At 34.2% G+C, this 24,065-nt stretch overlaps 1 protein-coding gene across 1 annotated transcript; it reads left to right on the top strand.

Annotated features, from left to right (window-relative positions):
* Window positions 1–1,188: 1,188 nt before the first annotated feature.
* LOC123537399 (uncharacterized) lies at window positions 1,189–23,889 on the top strand. The gene is made up of 7 exons (XM_045321110.2): window positions 1,189–1,255; window positions 7,723–8,376; window positions 8,665–8,952; window positions 9,515–9,967; window positions 11,791–13,058; window positions 13,446–13,776; window positions 16,520–23,889. Exons 1-7 carry the CDS (start codon window positions 1,249–1,251, stop codon window positions 16,822–16,824), a joined length of 3,306 nt encoding a protein of 1,101 aa, XP_045177045.2. The 5' UTR covers window positions 1,189–1,248; the 3' UTR covers window positions 16,825–23,889.
* Window positions 23,890–24,065: the final 176 nt, after the last annotated feature.

The raw sequence follows: 24,065 nt of genomic DNA on the forward strand, positions 1-24,065 counted from the left end.
TCCCATCCTCTGATATTTGACTTTATCAAAACCTTTGGGGGCCTCCGTGGCCGAGTGGTTAAGGTTGCTGACTTCAAATCACTTGCCCCTCATCGATGTGGGTTCATGTGTCGGTGCGACGTTAAATAAAAAAAAAATCAAAAACTTTTACCAAAAATTCTAAGTTAAAAAGGGACATAACTCTGTCAAAATTCAAATCACAGTTATGAGGATTGTTTTTCCTGGTGCAGACTTCGATAGTAAATAACTATTTTAAGTTTAAAATCAATAGCTTTGATAGTAACAGAGACATTTGACTTTATCAAAAACTTTAACAAAAATTCTAATTTAAAAGGGGGCATTATTCTGTCAAAATTCAAATCAGAGTTATAGGGATTGTTTCTCCCGGTGTAGACTTTGATAGTAAATAAGTATTTTAAGTTTCAAGTCAATAGCTTTGATAGTAACAGAGATATTTGACTTTATCAAAAATTTTAACCAAAAATTCTAAGTTAAAAAGGGGCATAATTCTATCAAAATTCAAATCAGAGTAACGCAGATTGTTTTTCCTGGTGTGGACTTTGATAGTAAATAATTATTTTAAGTTTCATGTCAATAGCTTTGATAGTAACAGAGATATTTGACTTTATCAAAAACTTTAACCATAAATTCTAAGTTAAAAGGGGCATAATTCTATCAAAATTCAATCAGAGTCATGGGGATTATTTTTCCTGGTGTAGACTTCGATAGTAAATAACTATTATAAGTTTTATGTCAATAGCTTTGATAGTAACATAGATATTTGACTTTATCAAAAACTATAACCAAAAATGCTAAATTAGAAAGGGGCATAATTCTGTAAAAATTCAATCAGAGTTATGGGGATTGTTCTTCTTGATGTAGACTTTGATAGTAAATAAGTATTTTAAGTTTCAAGTCAATAGCTTTGACAGTAACAGAGATTTTTGACTTTATCAAAAATTTTAACCAACGGAGACGCCGACGCGAGCGAATGCAATAGCTCTACTTTTTCTTCGAAAAGTCGAGCTAAAAACAGGCACATCCAAATTTTATATCACCTACCGTATAGTGATGATATAATAACTCAAACCCTATTGCCGTTATAAACTCTTTTTCATATCTCGCATAATATAATTAAACTATGTTGAGACGGTCCTCTTGAAAAATCTATTGCCTTAGGTGTCCACAGTCCACGTAGACTTAATCCGTAAATGTCTAATAAAGATATGATCACTAAGGAGCGTAACAATGTCGGGTAAGTTTAATTTTAGTTGCAATTATCAAAACAAGATCTTCTCATTTAAAAAGTATCAGCAGTGTGTTATATTACATTTTAAATGATAATCAATCAAAAATGATATAAATAGATATGTTGTTTTAATAAAGTCCAGTTATCAAAAGGTTTTCAGCCTACTTTTTGTCAGTGTTACGAAATATGCATTTTATAAATGGAAGACAAATTTATGGCTCTGGACTAATTACTTCTTAAAAGCTCGTATATATATACGTTAATCACATTGTCAAGTGGATCTGAACTGAATTGTTACCAGGAAGTAATAAAATATTCTAAGTTAAAGTGGTTCGAACATTACATTTAATATAGACTTATTTTCTTTTTCTTTTCCACAAACTCGCTCTGCGAGCTCCGTTTGGTGGTAAATAAACTGTGACATAAAAGTCAACTGAAAGTTTGTCATGACAAATATGAAATGAAAGCAATAGATTTAGAACAAAATGTGACAGGTGATTACTTACCCATCTCCCTAAAAAGAATAATAGTTATATATTATTATTATATGAACATTTTAAAGAATGTTTGCAACTTCTGCTTCTTCTGCTTCTGCTTCTGCTTCTGCTTCTGTACGGTGTAGGGCCTTTTACAGCGTAGAACACCGGGGGAGTGCGCTAGTAATACTGAGGGAGGGCATACTTAAAGCCCTCAACTGTCTGTGCGCCGACTATCTCACTTGACAGGTGGTTCCAATCCACAGTCGTGCTGATGAAGAAAGAGTTTTTATACTGTTCAGTTTTTGCAGTTTTTATAATAAGACCACGGTGGTTATTCACTATATATCTATCCACTATGTTTTTTTTGTATTAAAATTTGGGTCACTACTAGTTTTGATTTGTCTCTTGCTTCTAGCTGATGTGATGAACTCGTCGGGTGGTATAGCTGGTACCAACCCCTCGACCACTTTATATAGGAAGACGAGTCGGTTGGATCTGCGACGATCTCGTAAGGGTGGAAGATCCAGTTCTTGTAGCATCCTTGTCATGCACCCTTCGTTGTTGGTTTTGTAGTCATTTGTTATAAAACGTGCTGCTTGACGTTGCACCCTTTCAAGTTTGGTAATATCTTTTTGTAAGTATGGGTCCCATATAATGGCTCCGTATTTCATCAATGACCTAACCAGTGAGATGTATGCTGTTTTCTTACAGTCTTTAGTACAATTTCTAAGATTTCTACGTAGAACCGCCATGGTAGAGTTGGCTTTCTTAGCAACTTTAGTAATATGTGTTGACCATGTAAGATCATCGCTGAGTGTAAGGCCTAAATAAGGAGTTTCAGAAACTTGTTTCAAGATGACATTACATAATGTGTAAAAATGTGGTGATTTATTATTAACACTTAATAAATAACACTTTTTGGCATTAAAACGCATGCCCCATTTTGCAGCCCAGTGTTCAAGTTCAAATAGGTCATTTTGTAATATTTCATAGTCCTTTTGGGAGCGGATTTTTCTGTAAAGTAAACAGTCATCTGCAAAAAGTCTAACTTGGGATTGCACTGATTGCGGTAAGTCATTTATGTGACACAAGAATAAAAGAGGGCCCATCACTGTGCCCTGGGGCACACCAGAGTTTACTGTAGCTTTCTGGGAGCATTCACCGTCAACAACTACCTGCATGTGTCTGGTGGTTAGAAAGTTTTTTTATCCATGTATGTATAGGGCCTTCAATGCCAAAACTTTGTAATTTGTGTAATAACTCATCATGAGGGACAGTGTCGAAGTCTTTAGAAAAATTCAATAATATAACATCTGTTTGATGACCTTCATCATAGTTTTTCAATAAGTCTTCCATGGTTACAAGAAGTTGGGTTTCACACGAATAACCTGACCTAAATCCATGGTTTAAATTAGTCAAGATATTGTTCCGTTCTAGATGAATAAGAAGATGTTTACATATAATATGTTCCAATAATTTACATGAAACTGAAGTTAAAGACACTGGTCGGTAGTTCTCGGCAAGGTGGACATCCCCTTTCTTAAAGACGTGCGATATGTTAGCATTCACCCAGTCGTCCGGCAAGTTCCCTGTGCTTATTGAGGCTTGAAATATAGACGTCATACCAGGAGCGAGTTGTTTTGCACAATTTTTCAAAAGTACATTTGATATATTATCCGGTCCTACGGCTTTCGAGGTTTTATTTTTAACAAAAGTTTTTCCACACCTGGGATTGTGATTTGTAGTGATGGGAGAGGTATCTTATTCTCTCTTTCAGGCCACACCAAACTGATTACCTGTTCGTCGGATTTCTCGCATCAATTTGACGGGAAATGAAAAAAAAATATTTTAATTTTTTTTTGACCGCCCGCACCTGGCATATTTTTTGCGCTGGGTCGAAATCAGTAAGAACGAAAGAAAAGGTGGAAATTTCGAAGTTTAAACGCACCTAGCTTGTAATTTAGGCCAGCATTTTTTAATTTTCTAGTTTACGGGAGCGCAGACCCTACTTTTTGACAAAACAAAATAAAAAATAAAAGTCATTTTCAGTACTTTTATTTTCATTTTACCCGCCGACCGTCCATATTTGCTACAAGTTTAACTGTATGGCAGTGGTTTTGTTTCATGAAAGTGAGCAGACGCATGAAAAATGGCAGCCTGCATGAAGAATGAAATTGTGTAAAATTAAATTACAAAAAATATACTAGTTAACAGACAATAATCTTTGGATTAAGTTGGTAGTGATAACAAGTATTGTAAATGAATTGGAGCCGAGTACTCGGAGTAGAAATTGCAACAGGTAAAGCTCAACATTGGGAATAATCAAGTAAAACTACGAAAAATGACGTTCACTAACAACGCTGTCCAGATGTTGAAAAATCTGGCGTATCACATGTACGAGATTTGTTGTCTGTATATTATAATTGGACAACGATCAAATTCATGTGGGACTGTCAGAAAAATACAACAATTAATAAAAAGGAAAGACACCAAAGAAATGGCGAAATGGAAGAGCAAAAGTGAGTATCAGCTTGTAAAAACATTTTTTTTCTTTGAAGTATTGAGAGTCTTTTCCTTTGACGTATTGGGGGTCAGAGAAGAAAAAAATAAGTAATATCACAATTGTTAATAATTATGTTTAAAACAAACTACATTTTCAATGTATAATGATTGATGTCCCCTGCAAATGCAAACATGTGATAAAAAATTTCAAACTAGTCCAAATAATTTGACGGTCACATTAATGATTGTTTTATATTTCTGTCGGGCAACCTAACCGAGTGGAGATATTGCGCATATGAAAAGCTAATCTCAATATTCCGAGGATCAAGTCAAATTAGTTTGAATAAAGTTCTAACCAGGTACCCTAACTTAAAAGAAAATTATCAAACATGAAACTCCTCGCAATATTCTCATGTCCACTTAACATGCTAAAGTATACTAATAAAGAAGACCCATTGAAAGTATGTACGGGACAAACATTCAGCCGTTAATTGCCACATGTGCCTTTTACACTGAGGAACACAATAAAATATTCAGTAATAAATGTATTTTCGGACTCCTAACTTACTACGTCCAAGTCCCATTTCAGTGAAAAGTCTTTTCTCCGAAACTGTTGTTTGAACATCAGCCGATAAGGTTATTTTGTACACATTTTTGCTGAACCAAAATTAAGATTGTTTCGGCTTGTCATACAATATAGATGGAAATACACTTTATTTGGTGTTAAACATGACACAAGCGATAATTACTTCTTTTTTTATTTCATCGCTCTTCGCTCGCATCAATAAATGATGATTTGAAAAAAAAAATATTTTAATTTTTTTTTTCGCTCGCTCGCCCCAAATATTTTTGAAAAAAATCCGAAGAACAAGACAACAATTTGGTGTGGCCTTAAGGGTAGGTAGACGTTTTCCTTCCTGTTTAGTGAACACTGAGCTAAATTGTTCTATAAGTATTTCAACCTTATCTTTACTATCACTTAAAAGGGAACAATTACGTTTAAGCGGTGCTGTTCTTACAAAGTCTTGAAGTTTTGATTTAACATATCGCCAGAAGGGCTTACAATTGTTTTCTTCAAAGCCTTTTTGTATAGTTTCGTTGATGTAGTTCACTTCTGCTTTTTTAAATTCACTCTTACAAAGCTTCTGATAATATCTAAATTGAGTCCACTGTTTTGTTCTTTTGGCATGTGAATAGAGACGAGCCTTCCTTTTGTCATACGTTTAAGATGCTTATTGAACCATGGGACGGTGTTTCTTTTTTTAAATATCTTTGATGGAATATGTTTATCCATTATAATCTGTATATTACATTTCAAAGTATCCCACTTCTCCTGGACGTAGTGTAACTTCATATTGACTATTTTATCAGAGAGATTTTCACACGCTTGATAAATTTCAGTCCAATTGGCCTTAGAAAACAAGTAAATCCTCCCAGGTTTTTGAACATTATAGACAGGTGATATATCTGAATCCGTCACTACCATCGCATGGTCGCTTATTCCCGGTATACTGGTTGAAGTCTTAGTGAGAGAAGAATTGTTTGTAAATACCAAGTCCTGTATACTATCCTGGCGAGTAGGTTGATTATGTACCTGAGTAAGACCATGTTTGATGGATATATCAATAAGAGCTTGTTGTACTGCCTTATCAGGTGCGTTAGGTTTAACTTGTAAATTTTCCCAATCAATATCCGCAACTCTCTAGTGATTTCATTATTCGGAGTTGTGATAAAAATGAAAATGTGTAAATATATAACATGTATGCATATTTATATAAATATACTTATAAAGACTTTGTATATATAGATATTTACATTGCTAAATAAGGATACCAATGGGTATTAATTCTTGTTTTTTAGCTCGACTATTCGAAGAATAGTCTAGCTATTCTACTCACCCTGGTATCGGTGTCGGCGTCGGCGTCACATCTTGGTTAAAGTTTTGCATGCAAGTACATATGGCTATCATTTAAAGGCATATAGCTTTGAAACTTACTTTTTTCTTTTTCTAGGTCAATTACCAACCTCACTGGGTCAAGTCCCATAACTCTGACATGTATTTTGGCCACATTTTGCCACGTTTTGGACACGATAGAAATTCCTGGTTAAAGTTAACATGCAATTTACTATCTCTAAAACTAATGCAGGTATTGCAGGAATTCAAACTTAATATGTGTCATTGGGGTTATCAAACTAGGTGATAGCAGGAAGTCCCATAACTATGACATGCATTTTGGCCAAATTGTGACCCATTTTGGACTTTGGAAAATCCTGGATAAAGTTTTGCGTGCAAGTACTTATGGCTATCATTTAAAGGCATATAGCTTTGAAACTTACCTTTTTCTTTTTCTAGGTCAATTACCAACCTCACTAGGGTAAGTCCCATAACTCTGACATGTATTTTGGGCATATTATGCCCCCTTTTGGATTTAGAAAAACCTTCGTTAAGGTTTTACATGCAAGTTACTATCTCCAGAACTAATGCAGATATTGAATTGAAAGTTGACATGTGTCTTTGGGGTTTTGAAACTAGGTGAATGCATCAAGTCCCATAACTCTGACTTGCATATATTGGCCAAATTATGTCCCTTTTTGGACTTAGAAAATCCTGGTTAAAGTTTTGCGTGCAAGTACATATAGCTATTAGGTAAAAACATATTGATTTGAAACTTATTCTTTCTTTTTCTAGATCAATTACCAACCTCACTGAGTCAAGTCCCATAATTTTGACATGTTTTTTTTGGCAAATTATGACCCCTTTTAGCCTTAGAAAGTCCTGGTTAAAGTTTTGTGTGCAAGTTACTCTCTGCAAAACAAATGCAGACACTAAATTGAAACTTTACATGTATATTCGGGGGTTATAAATTTAAACTAGTTGATTGCATGAAGTCCCTTAACTTTGACATGCATTTTGGCCAAATCATGTCCCCTTGTTAATTCAAATTTGTGGTTAAAGTTTTGCATGCAAGTTACTATCTCCAAAACTAATGCAGATACCGGATTGAAACTCTGTAGATACTTTAACATTTTATAGGGTAATATTCCTGCTTCAGGGACAACGATTTGAATAGTCGTGCACTGGCTGTCTTACAGACAGCTCTTGTTAATTTAAACAGATTCATATGCATATTTTCAATGAAACGGTTTAATTATAGTTTTAACAATACTGTCAATATTCTTAAGAAATTACGAAGACTACCTTCTAGAACAGAATGTGATATATTATGAATTTTATCCGACATAAGTGCGCAAATATACGAGATATATCTCATAAGTTTAGGTAAATTTATATACAAGTCTTGTTTATCTGTTTATCTCGGTAGACAATATATAAAGCTACACTGCAGGTTGACTGTAACGACTTATTTTTTGTGACTATGTAAAGTTGTATATACAATCCCAGTATTAGGGTAATTGGGGAAAAAGACCGTGTCAATTTGTTTTCTCTTTAAATGATAATCTATTATGCATTGTGGTATATTTTTATTTCAGACTGTGGTGTCTATTTAGTTGTCGTCGGCCATAATCTAGAGGCAAAATGTGATGTTTTAAACGCTCTCTCAAAGAAAGAGAAACACTTTGATTCGTTTGCTTTCCGAGAAAAAATTGAAGTCAAATCAAGCAGCACGGTGAATGGAAAAGATATCTTATTTGTGGCTACACCTAACTTGAACACACCAGCATGGTCACATCTGGATGAAGACCTACGATCATTCAAAACAAAAATATTTTTGTATGTCCAGGACAATGATTGCATTGACAGCGATGACAATGGGTCAATAGAAATGTTACATGATCGATTTCCAGAGGCTACTACAATTCTGTTTGTACGATACAACGTGAGACTAAGAGAGGAGGAAGAGGATGAGGATGATCCGTTGGAAAGCTTCCCCCGGCTTCCTTGCGTGGATCCCGTCATCATTAACAAACGGGACACGTTCACATTCAAATGTGCAGAAGCAAATGAAGTAATGAAACAACTACTCGATTCACTGAAGAAAGAAGAAGCGAACTTCAAGGGTGACATGGAAGTTGGTGGCGGAAAAACAGGACAGCCAGTGAAAAAATTACGAGAAAGAAATGTGCAAGAATCTAACAGTGAAACGGACGATGATATCTTAGATTCTGTTAAAGTAACAAAATCAGGTCTGTTTCAATTTTCATTTTATATGATAAGTATATACAGCAAAACTTCTACATGAGTTTTGGATAAAAAGTAAATAATAACATAAACATATTGTTTAATTGAAGTATATGTATAGAGATATTTTGGTCATATATAAATCTTTGTAGTAGAAAGGCATAGACATAAAGGATCAGAATGATACCTAAAAACATCATGGAGTAGTGATATAGCAACTGCATCCGTGTTCTTCTGAGAATCAATAATTAATTAAAATTAATCTAATAGTATAATATATTTAATTCTTCCAGTTTTCACTGAAGAGAAAATGTATGGAAACCTAGAAACTCTTAATAGTGGCGATTGGACTTTGTTCCGGAAGACCCTTAAGTTAGGCAAAGCGAGGTCGAATCACGTAAGAGTCATTGTTGTTGGTAACCAAGGAGCCGGGAAAACAAGTTTGGTTAAACGACTCCAAAAAATAGACATCAAGTGTCCTGACGAGGGTCAGTTGCCAACAGAAGGTCTTGAAATAAACCAGGTCGCTACACGATGTACTGTGAGGGATGGTGAGCGATATTGGGAGGCTGACGATAGGGGTAAGAATGAATACATTGATTTGTAAAGAACGTTAGGTTCATTTGCCCTGTAACATTTGAACTTGACTCAATGTGACAGGAGAAAAAAAACTTAGGCTAGTTTTTTGACTTGTTTAAAGAGAAAAAATGATATCATGTAACTTTGTTAGGGAAGAATAATAAATGGAATCACTTTTTGAAAAGCATTACAGCTTTTATCGTACAAATTCAACTGAAATGGAGAATACTGTGATAAGATAAAGAAACGACCTTGTTTAACAGTTATTTTCTTTGCAAAGCAGCTGAAGGTCGCTGTTATTGACAGTAACGTCGCGTAAGATATTTCGACAGGCGATTAAAGATTAATGATTAATACAGGTTTTCACACCAACGGTTTTTCGTCTATTTTGGTTGATATAATGTCTTTCATTAAGCATTGGATGTACTTTAAGTTAGCAGGAAAAGAAGTGAGTAAAAGTCAATGTAGACGCAATAAAAGAAAAATTTTATATTGGATCCTTACGATCAAAATGTCCAAGAGATGATGTTATACATGTAACGCATGCTTATATTTCAACCTCAGGATATGAACAAGAGTTAAACCTTCAGCGAATGGCTTTTGCACTAAAGGATGCCAAAGAATGTGCGAAAGAACCGGAAAACACAAATACAGAAGCTGTGGCTGATCAATTAGCTGTTAAAATCGCTGAAATCGAGACTGGTTCCGACGAGATAGAAGATGTAGGTCGTGTTCAGAAAACATTTGAATATGTTAAACACGTGGATATGAAACAAAAAAAGTTTTACTTGCAGCAGGTTAAAAGTTGGAAAAGTAAAGAGGACTCTAAGGAAGAAAGAATGTATGTATCTTACTGGGATTTTGCTGGTCAATCAACCTATTACGCAACACATCAAGCATTTATGGCGCCATCTGCAGTTTACGTTTTAGTTATTGACCTAAGCAAGGACTTCAAGGAGAAACTGGTAGAAAACCTCAAATTCAGAACCGGAGTATTAAAACAGTACACTATAGAGGGTAAGAGTATGAATATTGCTTTTAATTTAAAAACAGAGTAATACTTAATTCGTTTACCTAAAGCATATACTTATTTAGATCTTCTTATTTTGCTGTTATTTTGCTTATTTGCATCCAATGTTTCCAAAAGATCATTTTATAGATTCATATTAATTACGACTGGTGTTTTGTCTTCATGTCCTTTTACATCAGCGATTGATAAATTCATTATACAATTATAATCTTCTCTAAAGCCGTTTAACAAAACTAATTTTGAATCTTCATTTGCAGTGTCAGTTTGTTGCAGTGACAAAAATATATGAAACGAACTTAATCTATGCAATAGCAACAAAAATATAATCTTCAAACTTTTGCTCTGAAACATACCTAGAGAACTAAAAGTCTTTCAAAATGATCTGTCGATAACATTAAATAAAAGTATCTTGAGATCTGCAAACAGACATGGACTGTATGTACATAATATACGATTACAAGTCATTATACATATTGAGGAAAGACTGAAAAAAATGTCTTCTGCAAAATATGCCAACATAGTTCAAAACGATCAGGTGACCTTCTACCGAAATAGTTAAATGGCCATTGTAGTTCACTCTAGAACAATATTATTTAGAACCAGGTCCAATTATTTCACAGAAATATTCGATCTGGTCAAACTTCAGCGAAGTTGTTTAAGTAATCAGCCGTCTTTTCTGAAATAAGAATATCTGAAAAACGATGGCAGTGTCTCCTCTGAAAAAGCGTTGGTACTGTAACAGAAATGCAAAATAAAACTGAAACTTGCTTACATGTATATATATAACTCCTTTTCATAGTCCGGTTATATTACTAGAAATAATGTCAGAACCTTAAACTAATCTCAACATAGGGTTTTATTGATCATTTATAATCTTTAGTTACTTAGGCAATACTGGAAAAAAAGTCCTCAAAAGAAATCAATGCTAAACTCTGAATATAAAGTAATATATATATAAGGGCAGCTCCCTTTAGATTCTAATTAAATAAAATATTGCATTTATCTAAAAACAAAATCACTTACACGAAATATTAGTATCATTTCGTTATTCACATGCATGTATTACTTAATAAGCAGTTCAAGAAGCATTGTGCTGTAAATGTTTAAGAATTTATTTTTTCTGTGTTTCATTTCGTTACGTACTAGCTATTCCACACCAAAAAGTTTATGTTGAAATAAGTTCAACCCCAAAAGTTAAAATGACCAGCCTAGAACTATCTGTACAAATATATGCATGCGTATATTAAAACGTGTCTCTCCACAGTAGAATCATTTTTGCAAATGATTAATAGATGACCTTTAAACCGACTAGTGCTAGCCAATCTTGATATTCAGTAAATTTACAGAGTATGAGGAACTTCCTGTCCTATAAACAACGGGAAAAATTTCAAAATACATTTGAAAAAGTTGAGATATTTGCTTCTTAACTTCGTTCCTAATTATAACTATAATATACTATGTCTGTTGACTCGCGCATAAATGGTCATCAATGTCTTTTTTAAGTTAAGATCATGCGTTGAAAGTAAAATTTGATTATCTGCACTGCAGAAGAATGATAATTTGAAAAACCGATTTACAATATATAACAATAGTGTGTTTGTATTTTACTGTCAATAGTAACTACCATGCACAACCATATTCTTTCTTGTGTAGTCGAAAAAGAGTTGAAAAACAATGTCAATAATGCATCACAGTATTACAGTACGTAACCGACGATGAACATACATAAAGCGTTTGCGTTTGTACTCAGTTTTATTTACGACGATACAAACTGATTTTTATTTAAAACGGTAGCAACTTTTAATTTCAGAAACAGTGAAATTTTGGATATCATCGATTATGGCATACACACGCGATGAACGAAATGCACATGCACCTTTCATCATTGTCGGTACGCACTCAGACAAGGTCTCCAATGAAGCGGTTCGAGAAAAAGTCCTTCATTTGCGGCAGCTCCTGAAGACTTTCACGCGACTTGAATTCGCAAAAATAGATAACACGTGTAGTGCTGCAAAAGACATTCATCTTACTGCCCTGAGGAATAAAATCTTGGATTTAGGATTAGGTGTTATTGACGAAAAAGTACCAGCCAGATGGATCAACCTTGAATACGCAATACTCCAAGAAAAGAAAATAGGTAAAGGTTTCCTTTATTTGGCAGATATTCGAGAACTTAACAAGAAATCCGAAGTGCCTGTAGGAGATCCAAGCGAGATCGAAGCTTTCCTGGAGCACGAACATAGACGAGGATGGCTCATGCACTTTGGTCACGTTGATTTGAAAGATATCGTCATACTTGATCCAACCTTGCTCGCAAGCTATTTCAACATTCTATTAAGAGAAATACCAAATCACGAATTTCAGTCTTCAGGGTTGGTTCTAGACGGCAGAATCCCTGAAGATTTTGTTCTGGAAGCCGCTGCGGAGGCATTCAATGTCCAAAAGTCTGACAGTGTTCTTGGCATTGTTTTAAAGATTTTGATGCGTCTGCATATCATGTACCACTACAAGGAAAACATGTACTTTGTCCCATGCTTACTTCCACATAAGGAAGATCGAGAGAATTTGATAGACAGCCGACATCTTGAGAAAGCTCCTTCGATTAAACTGTCTTTCACAGATGCTTTTGTACCACCGGCATTCTTTCATTTGCTAATTGCTGCGCTAAAAGAGGAAGAATGCCTCAATATATACCACAAAGATGGAAAAGCACGTGTTTACAGCCTTTTCTGCTGTTTCTATTTTCACCGCAAAACGCTGTGGCTTGAGGTCTATTGGCATGAATGTTGTATATTTTTTGACCTAAAGAATTACTCCACGGAGATCAGCGAGTTGAATTCGAATAGAATGTTAGAAGCAATCAGTATTATCCGAAATAAAATCGAGCATATTCTACATGTATACAGGCAGGATAATGTTAAATACACGCTTGAAGTTGAGTGTGTAATGCATCCGGCGAAATTTGTCGACATACAAGAAGCATATGAGGATGGTGAAGTGATGTGTTCTGACGAAACTCAGGCACACTGCATAAAATGGGAGTGTGTCAGCAGCTTCTCTCAAAGGAAGGCAAATCCAGTAATGCTTTTTGCTTTATAACGGCTGTAACACTGTTTTGTTAATTAGTGTTATAATGATAATGATAACAATAATAATAAGTAACTATAATAATAATAATGTTTAGTATTATCATTATTATTATGGAATGTAATGATATCAATAGTTCTTGTTCATTAGTTAGGTTCTCCTACTTCAAAACAATACACGGTGTTTACTATTCTGCCTGGTTCAAACTATTGGAGATTTTACGATTTTATACTTATGGATACAATATGCAAGTGTAGGGTCTTATTCTTTAATTCAATACTCAGAATTCAGGCCATTTAAATATTCAACATAATAAACGTACAAGTATGAAAACACAACAATATTAGCATACATAGATAATATCATTTTACTCACCAGTGCGAAGAGAAAGAGAGAGTCCACAGAAATCAGTACAAACCAAATGACAAAGATCTTGGGCGCTTGGCAAGACATCTCTCACGTGAAAATGCGACATCATTGGCATCAAAACTAGAGCTGCCAACGGGAAATCTCCTAGCGGATCGAGCAACAAACGAATACAAGGATTCTACTGATATGCAGAGGTTGAAGATATTATGTGATTGGAGAAATGAAAATTATGAACAGACTTTGACAAAACTACTGGAACTGCTGACGAAACGAAAGGATTATGACAGAAAAGTATTGACAGAGATTTTAGACGGGAAGGTAGAACACACGAAAGATTATGGTAAGTTTTGCACCTTTCAATAATTACCCAGCTTATAAATCTTAAAATCATTTTGTTTTCGAGAAATCAAACGAGTGTTGCATAGTGTCATTTTTATACGCTCGTCTTAAAGACGGGAAATCTTTGTGGACGCCGCCCGCCCCACCCGCTTGCCAGGGGCGTTCCCATAATACGTGAATATATTTAAATGAAACTTGAATCAAAATAGATATCGATAAAAGGAAGTGCAGTGCACAAGAGCTATAACTGCTATTGATTCAGTAATTCGGACAATGAAAAACTAGATGCATAAAGGGGAGGGGGAGGGGCGGGGGGTGATTTTTACAATATTCAAAGAAAAAGAGTTATGGTTCTTGTGCACTGACTTTTCACATATGTCAACTTGCAGTGAAATGGTTTCAGTCTTTTTGGCATTATAATATATGCTCTGGAAAAGGAAAAACTTTATGAGGTTTTCATATTATTTGTGTTATTCTATCATCTATCTAACATTTTTCAAATAGCAAAACTAAGCACCACACTTTAACAATTTACATGGTCCTCTTTTAATTTTTCACAAAGGTTTCGTAGGGGTGCAATTTTGTTTCGTTTATCTTGTCATCAGAGTGAGAAAAAAAGACATCCTCGCCCAATCAGACAGAGTGTTGCATAAATCTTTCAATTATCTGTAATGCGATATCAAGTAGTCTGATTTGCAAACTTCAATCACGTGGCATGGATCAGTCCAGGTCACGAATTCGTTCTTAGATGGCGTTCGCCGAAAATGATGATAATTTGAAAATATTGAACTTAGAGTTATCGTTTTAAATACTGCACACCCTCTCGTTTGTGTCTATCTTTATTTCCAGTTTCATTGAAATATCTTTAGTCCTTTTGAAGCTATGATCCGAACAAGCACAGAAAGGAGATAATCTGAAAATATATATTTGAGATATTTAAGTTTCAAGATCTATGCACTTTCCTTTATTGGTATCTATTAACTCTATTTGTTCAGTTAGCTCCGGACAATGAAAGTGTGACAACGGACGGACGCACGTGCGTAAGGACGTCCGTAACACTTTTGTCCGGAGCATAACTCCAAAACTACTAAAACTACTTTTGATAAAACTTCTCACAAGTGAGAGAAAGTGCAGTGTATAAAAACCATAACTCTAGCTTGCTTACTTTTATAATTATTTCTTTTATCTGATTCATAAAGTAACACTCAGCTCCAAAACTATAGAGTTTACCAACTTACTTTAAGGACATTGAGAAAAAGTGTAGTGTACACGAATGACAGCTCTATCTTACCTGTTTAAAAAATTCCTTTATTATATTTAATTGTCCGGGCATAACATTTAAAGTACTCTAGCTGCATACCAAGAAGGAGGACATTAAGAGGAAGTACACTTACATAACACGAACTACAACTATCTTGCCTTTTTTTCTCCCTGAATTAAATTTTCTTCTCCGGAGCATAACTACTGTTAAAGTGCTAAAGTAATTTATTCAAACTGCTTACAAAAATGGAAGACATTAAGGTAAAGGGAAGGATACAATAATCTTAACCCTGTTTTACTTGCTTTTTTAATTATTTCCTTTTATCTAATTTACTCATTTACTCCGGGACATAAATCAAAAACTTCTTTAAAGACTTTGTTAAAACGTCACACTGTGACATAGGATATTAAGAACGAAAACCATAATTCTACTTTGCTTACTTATTTAATTATCTCCCGTAATCAGTTTACATGTTCGGAGCATATTTTTTAAGTGCTTAAGGGAATTACAAAGTCGGATATTCAGGCGAAAGAATAACTAAAACTATACCTTGCACATTTTTGTAAATGAATTTTCAACCTTTGTCGTGTTTATTCGTAACCAACTTCACGGGCTTGATGGGTTTCAGTGTGTATAAGCCACAACTCTTGTATATATATTGATCACAGTAGCTCTTCTTGTAGACAATATTCTCCTCAAACTAATATGCAAACGATTCACGATCACAAACTATAAACCTTTTTCGCCATTTTATGCAAAAACAGTAGCTGAAGTGGTGGTTCGTGGATGACAATGTCCAACATGTCTTGCTAGTGGCAGGGGATTGAAACAGCAGAGTTGTTACGTGACTTGGATATATGTTTTTTGTTTAAATGTATGAGTTGCAAGATCTGTTTCAAGAAAAAACAACTGAATGTTACAGGAGCTTTCAGTTTACTTTACCACTTAATAATAAACTTTTGCAGAAAGTAAGATGTGCTCTTCCTATATAAAATGCATTATAAAATGTCTATATCTCAGAAGCGTAATATATAACAAATTACAGAATGATTTATTTATCATGCTTTGGTATAATACATGTATACGTATTAAGTCATAGATTAAGTTTAAAACACCATCAGTCAAACAGGAACTCAAAGATACTTATATTTTTCCAGTGATTTCCTGACGGTGAGCAGCATTTTTGTCCAACCTTCATCCGTCTGTCCTACAATCTAGAGATTTTTTTCTTGCGAATTCATCTTTAAACTTACAACGAATGTTAATAGCCGCATGATCACAGACAATTTTGGTAATGTACAAAATTGCTCTGCTCTAATGAAATTCATAGAAAAATCAAAATCGTGTTAACACTATAGATGCCACATTTGCTACTTGAGGTACGTGAATATATTTGATAGGGTATTTTGAAGATAATATGTCGTTGCAGGCAATGGAACTTATTTATTAAAGTTAACTTATAGATAAATCCATTTATTGGCAGGTATCGATTGCAGAATATTAGATACTCTTCCTGACGACGACAAAGACTTGCTCTGTGCAAGCGAATGTATCGACGCATCCTACACATTCTTGATGTTAGAACTCGGTCTTAAAGTGAAGGACATTGAAGTCAAAAGGGAAGATAATCAAAATTCGTTTCAACTAACAATTTTTAAGTTGCTTGAAGCTTGGAGACAAAAATTTAGCACAACAGCGACGCCAAGAACATTATTAGACACGGCCAGGTTTCTTGGTATGAACACCACAGAAATGGTATCAAAATTCAAAGAAAATTTAAGGATGTAAATGTTGTTGGCAAGTGCAGCAACTGCTTATGAGTTGTGTCTTATACTTTTATATACCACAATATTCGGATATAGTAACTCTTTTACTAGAGGCCTACACAATGTATTTGTTTTGATAGATCAGAGTCATAAAAGACAGGTGAAGACTGACAATCCGCATACTTTCAAGCATTGTCTAGACTTGTAAAAATGCAAGACGAATACTTTTGACAAATCTGCATGTATATTTTTTTTAAAGTTTATACAATCTTAAAATAGTCGTAAGTCGCAAAGTATGAATTAATATTTTAATTGCAATTGTTTTTTTTTTAATCTCTCGCATTTTATTAGTATATTGCACTTATCTTAGACTATAACATTTATTTCAAGTGCATTTTTGAAAGTGACATGAGGGATAATTGTTCCAACATGAACTTCTGCAGTCTGTTGCAGTAGTCAAACACGGGATTTCAGATAAACTTGGTGACCTTTTTCCCCTATTTAACCTATATAAATCCGCCAATTTTGAAATGAGGGAAACTACTAGTACACTGCTTTTTACTGCCTGTACTTAAACCACCGTTATCTACGGACTACTGAACAAGAATGTAAACACATCTTTTTTCTTGCACTGAAAAGCTGACAAAATAATACGTCTTTATATGTAAACCTTATTTTTACTTTAAACATTTTGTACCAAACACGTCTTATTATGATACAGTGTAACTTCCGAAAACCGGACGACCTCCGGACCCTATCTAAAAGTACGGTTTTTGGAAGTTTCCGGAATTTAGAAGTTTGAAAGTTTGTAGGCAAAGTGGACGTGGTGCACAAGAGTTATGTTTTCTGACTCGTAGGATGAAGGAGATTTTTATCCTTTTTAATTTAACAATTTCATATTAATTAATTAACTAGTTAATTAGATAATTAATTATTTATTTACAAACATTAAGGATAATAAATACATAAATAACAAATATAAAAAGAAACAACAGAGCTTTAATAATAGCATTTACGCAAACATTTTCCAATTACATTTTACCATCTTTGGAGTCCCGAGTTCGTCAACATTAAATTTTAAATAATGTTGATAATGCATAGTTTAATCGATGTAACTAATCATTTAAAACATCTATCTTTCTTTCGTTCAAACATTAAGAAAGTTTTTAACACATAAGATATTTAATTATTATACATATGATACATCATTACATGTATTTATTCTCATTATATTCTACGGCTGTCCAAATACAGTCTTAATTTTCTAATAAGTATGTTTATATAATTCAGGATACTAAATCTAAAATCCATATGGAAAGAATTCAAAGTCCTTTGAAAGGACACACTTCATGATTTTATTTGTTCTCATTTAAAATGCACACGTCATTATATAAACTAGCTGCCAAGATACAGTATTAATATCGATATAATGCAGGAATCAGTACAGAAAGGATTCAAAATTATCTGAAAGGCCACGCTTATCTAAAACAATTACGTAGTCCTTTGTTTCGGTGACATGAAACAAGTTTTGTTGTTATTTTGTGATTTACTCCCTTAAAGTGGGCCTCACAGTTTTGTCGGTTAACGTTTACTTAAACGTATTAAGATTCATATCGTAGGACTTTTGAAGCGTGGTGCCTCGGTCTTTTTATTTAAATGATTGACCTCTGCAGTAGGCATAAGGTTTGGGCCAGCTCTACAAATGTTGTTACGTTTTTATGTTATTGTTCGAGACTTAGTGTTTTTTTGTGGAACCTTCGAAGGCGGTGGTGGAAGTGGCAGTAAATGCATTTTGCAATGGTGTAGGCCCTTCTTTGAATTTTTTCCTCAATTAAAAAATGGCGGGTTTATATAGGCTATATAGAAAAAAAGTATTCAAGTCCATTTATTCTGTCATCATTGAGTAAAATGACCCCGTTGTTAAAGTCAAAATATTTTATAAGGGGAGTAACTCACCCCAAAACACTTTTGCTTTGACTGCAAGTATTTATTATGAGATTTTACTATCTTAAAATGTCAGAAACGTCTGAAACACTCTACACCAGACTATGCGTAATTGAAGATTTTCGCAGTAGTTTAATCGAAGAGTGTATGCGATTAGGTTTAAAAGAGCGAACCTTAATTAAATGAACACCATACTTATTAGTCCCCTACTGATTGAAACCCAGTTTCGGGGACTATAAGATTACGCTTTTCCGTCCATACGTCTTCAATTTAGTGTACGGACCATAACTCTGTCATTTATCAAGGGATTTTGATATTACTTGGCATTAGTGTTCCCCTTGATAAGACAATTTGTCATGCGCAGAACCAGGACCCTTAGCTCAAAGGTCAATGTCAGCAGGACTTTTTTTCCTTAATGGTCTGTAAATCAATAATCCATGAAGGGATTTAATTCATCGGCACAAAAATACCCGTATAAGATTATGTGTCATGTATAACTTTCAGACCACTAGTAACACTTGGCAGTCAAATATTAACATGATATGAACAGGGTCTGTTTCGTGTCCGGTCCAGAACTCTATCATCCACCAAGGGATTATAATTTTACTTGGCATAAATGTTCCCCATAATCAGTAAAAGTGTCATGTGCAACACCCCGAACCCTAGCTAAAATGTCAAGGTCAAGAAAACATTACAAAATAGCTCAATATTGTTTTCAGAGCCCCTGTAATTACCATACGTTATTGTATTTTTGTTTTGTTTATACTGATAGTTTTAAAACATAGATCTCAACTCCTTTACCGTGTATCGATTTGTCTTTTTATATTCTTCATTGCAGCTGTTCATTCAACATTTATTGATTCTTTGTTTGATTTTTAATACGTTTAATCCCTGAATTCAAAATAGATGTGTATATACATCATATATTTTGTACTTAAATAGTTTATAATCTGCAGTTGTATGATTTATATGTTGTCAAACCTTCATTCAGATTAATGCTATGTTCTTCGTTTCTCATAATTTGTTTTCCTTTCTTTATGTATGCACCCTCTTCCTTCGAAGGTTGTTGGTTACATTGTTTCGCTCATTGTCATTCGGTCTGTCTGTCAGTCGGAAGACCATTTGGTTTACTATCAACAACTAGAGGATACTTTGGCCAGCTGTGCAGTTGTCAAGTTTCGTAGAATGATTCTCTGTAGTCAGCAGATGACTCATATTGCTAAAAGGGTCAGGAGGTCAAAGGTCGAGGTCACAATGGTGTTAAAACTAATAAAGTTTTCCGCTTAATAACTAAAGACAGACGGCAAAATTTATTGAATGATTGCCTGAGGTAAGTAGATGGACATCATTTTGTCTTTGGAGTCACTATGTTAATTGTCAAGGTCACAGTGACCTCGTTACTGAAAATGGTCCCTGCTCAATAACGTAAGGACGCTATGGCCTACTACCTTTAAATACCTTTGTCAGTAGATGACCTCTATTATTTGATGATGTCAGCAGGTAAAAGGTCAAGATTACACTGAACTCGAGACTGATAACATTAAAGAACGTGTGCGTCTTCTGTTTTTTAACTTGATAGAATTATGGCATGTAGTCAACAGATGAGTGATAATGTTTTTGGATCAATAGATCAAAGGTCAAAGTCACTGCAACCTTGAAACTTAAAACGGTCTCCGATCAATATCTGGAGCAAAACATTTAGTGTTACAACTCTCACATTTCATTGGATATTTGCTTGTGTTCTAGTGATGATTATATTGTTCTGGTGCCAACACCTCGAGGGTCAATGTCACTTTCTGATCAGTTACTGAAGAACGCTTACGAATATTGTCTTCAAAATTCATATGAAGATGGTCTGTTTATCAGTAGATGTTTCAAGGTTATTAGGTCACAGGTCAAGGTCACAGCATACAAACTTACATACGCAGTACCGCCAACAGGTCATAATATGGGCAAATGTATTTTACGTTTTACAAACAGCTTTCTCTGTCATCCAACATTCTGTGATTTTATCATAATTTACTTCTTTTAGCTCACAATTACCAGTGCATTGATCAGTATTTGTCACTCATGATAAGGAAATACATATTGTTTTTGCCTTCACTGTGAGTTTCTGTGCGTTTGCATTTAGAATGTCCGCTCTTTATCTCGATAACCACAAAGCTTCACAGGTGTGTTTGATATTTTTTGATACAAAGTCATGTTAATCGTATTTCAAACAACATGTGTTAACTGGCTAATGCAATGTTATTTCAGTACATGTAAATGTATCTCGTGTTTAAATCCAAAGAACTTTGGGTAAAAGAGTATTCAACTGGAGACTGATCACCGAGTAAAAGGAGATGTGTGGTTACAGAAATAACTTCAATGGCAGTAACAATAATAGTGGCACATACACAGCAGCTTTTCGTTTTAATATAATTTATACATCCTACATATGAATGGCCAGTTTGAAGGTATTAATTCCTGCAGGTACGAGTATGAAGAACTGTAAAAAGAAGATTCTTTGCTCAACGTTTGAGATTCATTTACTAAATCACAATTATTTCAATAACCTTTGTTCGATGCATTTTTGACATGAATGTGTTAAGACAACATAAACCCTATCATACCTATTAAAAGCCGTTCAACCTTCTTCTTTTTTACACTTACGTAAAAGAACATACATGTAACAAAAGATAGAATGTCATATCCGTTTGAAGGTATCCGATCCATAAAAAGCAAGTTCTATATAACAGTGCTATTAAAATATATCACATATTGATACCTGGTAAGCTCATAAGATTTTGGGATCATTTGAAAGTATATTGTCTACTGAAAAAGAAAATATAAATTACATGACAAAAATATGTTACAGAATTTTTTACTTATTTTTTTTCACTTTATAGTTTTCAGTGATACTTCAACAGAAATCCAGTTATTACAGTGTAAGCTCTATCATTTCGCATTCAAAAATCATGACTGAAATTATTCTTGCATATTATTTATGGTCATTTTATTTACTTATCCATGTTCAGCAGGCACAACTCCTTCAAAAAATACCAAACCAGACATCAAAATTTACATATTTGTGGATCGGATACCTCAAATAAATTGAAAAAAAAAATGTTTCATTGTTACAGTACATCTCTGCTATCTACTTAGGTCAACGGGGAAAATAAGTAAAATCAAGATGTTGTAGGTTGACATCCTGGTCGAGACGAAGAAAGTTCAATGAACCGAAAATATATTCATTGTTACATTTTGCCATCTACTTAGCTAAACACGAAAGAAAACCACAAAATACTTAAAATCAGGAAGTTTTAGGTCGAGAGTCCCTGGTCGAGTCATACGCTCTCCTAGAGACAGTATAATGTATCTCGTCTAAGCTCATTCATCGTCCACCTCAGATTCATGCGGGGAACTTCTTTCAGTCACTTGCAGAGACTATATATAAGTATTGGTCCGAGAGCTCACGGACTTTTATTGCAACAATTGAGGCCAAAAGAAGTTTATACATTTTTGGAAACAATATTTCATATCCTTCATGAAAACCCATTTCTTTCCTAAGTGCCAAAGCCGTGCCTATCTATATATTTTGTTCACTTATGTTTGTGATAGGGGAGGTAAAACTCACTTGTAAAAAAAATAGGGGGTAGGGTAAAGTTTACGTCTACCAGTTTTTTCACTGTTTAATTACAGTAACTATTTGATTGTCAGTAAATGTATATATAACAATGACAGCAATAAGAAATTCATCAAAATGGAATGAAGGGCAAACTTGATATTCAAGGTCAAAGGTCAAATTTATGTGAAAATCACAAAAATTGGCATATTTGAAATTTATTTTTATTCTTAGAAAATAGTTTGTTATCATAAGTCACTCATCTTTATCTAAGTAATGTGTATATATCACCAAAAATCAGAAATATAAGTATTATTGCAAAAAGTCAAGGTCAGCCCTGATTGAAGGTCAAAGTTCATTTTCATGTGAAAACTGTTACCTTTACTTTTTCTAATCTGTTTATTTAATATGTCTTCACATTATTAGTCGTTGAAGTTAATTTGTTTTAATGATTGTATGTCAGGCAAAGTCAGCAGTGCAGATGTAACCCCAAAACCGCCAAGGGTAAAGTTAATATCAAAGGTCAAAGGTCAAATTTGTGTGAAAAATTGCATAAATAGCTTCCTGTTTGAAAAATAACAGATACATTTTTTCATTATTAGTCATTGCTCGTGATTTAGTTTGATGTATATATGTCCCACAATGTCAGTAATAAAATATAGTCTATAATGAGTCAAGTTCGAATGTGATATTAAGGGTCAAATGTCATTTTCAAGTAAAAAAATGAAAAAAATAGCTCTTTAAATTTTCTCTTTGTTGATAATATCTTGTCGATATTAGTCAATGATATCAGTTCATTTCAATGTATAAATGTTAGGTAATGTCTGGTATGCACATATAATTTCAAAACATTCAAGGTCAACCATAATATCAAAGGTCAAAGTTCAAAAAAGTGAGTAAAATGTTTCAATAGTATCACCTATTTGTAATAATTATTATTGTTTAAAAGTATTTGATTTGTCATTTTAGTAACTGATCGTTGTTCATTTTACTGTATATATGTCAGGCGATGTCATGGAAGAGAAAATATGTCAAGGTCAAACCTGGTGTTAAAGGCCAGGGGTCATTTTTGCATAAAAGATCAAAATGTAGTATACCTACTCATTACTATGTTCAAAGATAGCTTGTTGTTATAATTCACTGTTAGCAATTTATTTTAATGTATACATGTCAAGCAAGGTCAGCAATGTAGGTCTTAAGTCAAAGCCAAAACTATTATCAAATGTCAAGGGTCAAATTTGTGTGAAAATAAGCAAAAAGCAGCATTTGTGCAATGATTTTTCTTTATTGTTTAGGGTATTTTTGTCACTAGTAAAACTGATCATTATTGTGTGACGTACGGTTGTATGTGTAAGGACTGAGTGAGTGAAACGTTGCGCTGTACCAAAAATGGACATATTTTAAACCGAAAGTATATGTGCTAGAGGAATTGTTTACTGGTAAGAGAGTCCTTGCTTTACATTTTACAAAACAAATGCGCCAGTGCTGTGGAGCAAAGTCTATTATTCAGCAACATCCGCGCAGTCTGGTCAGGATCCATGCTGTTCGCTAACGGTTTCTCTAATTGCAATAGGCTTTGGAAACGACCAGCATGGGTCCAGACCAGACTGCGCGGATGCGCAGGCTGGTCTGGACCCATGCTGGTCGCAAACCCACTATGTTGGTTTTCTCATGGTGCGGCTCAAATGTCTTTGTTTTTGACAGACTTTTATCCT

This window comes from Mercenaria mercenaria, chromosome 1 (assembly GCF_021730395.1).
Source record: "Mercenaria mercenaria strain notata chromosome 1, MADL_Memer_1, whole genome shotgun sequence".
In the NCBI taxonomy this organism is placed as follows: Eukaryota; Metazoa; Mollusca; class Bivalvia; order Venerida; family Veneridae; genus Mercenaria; species Mercenaria mercenaria.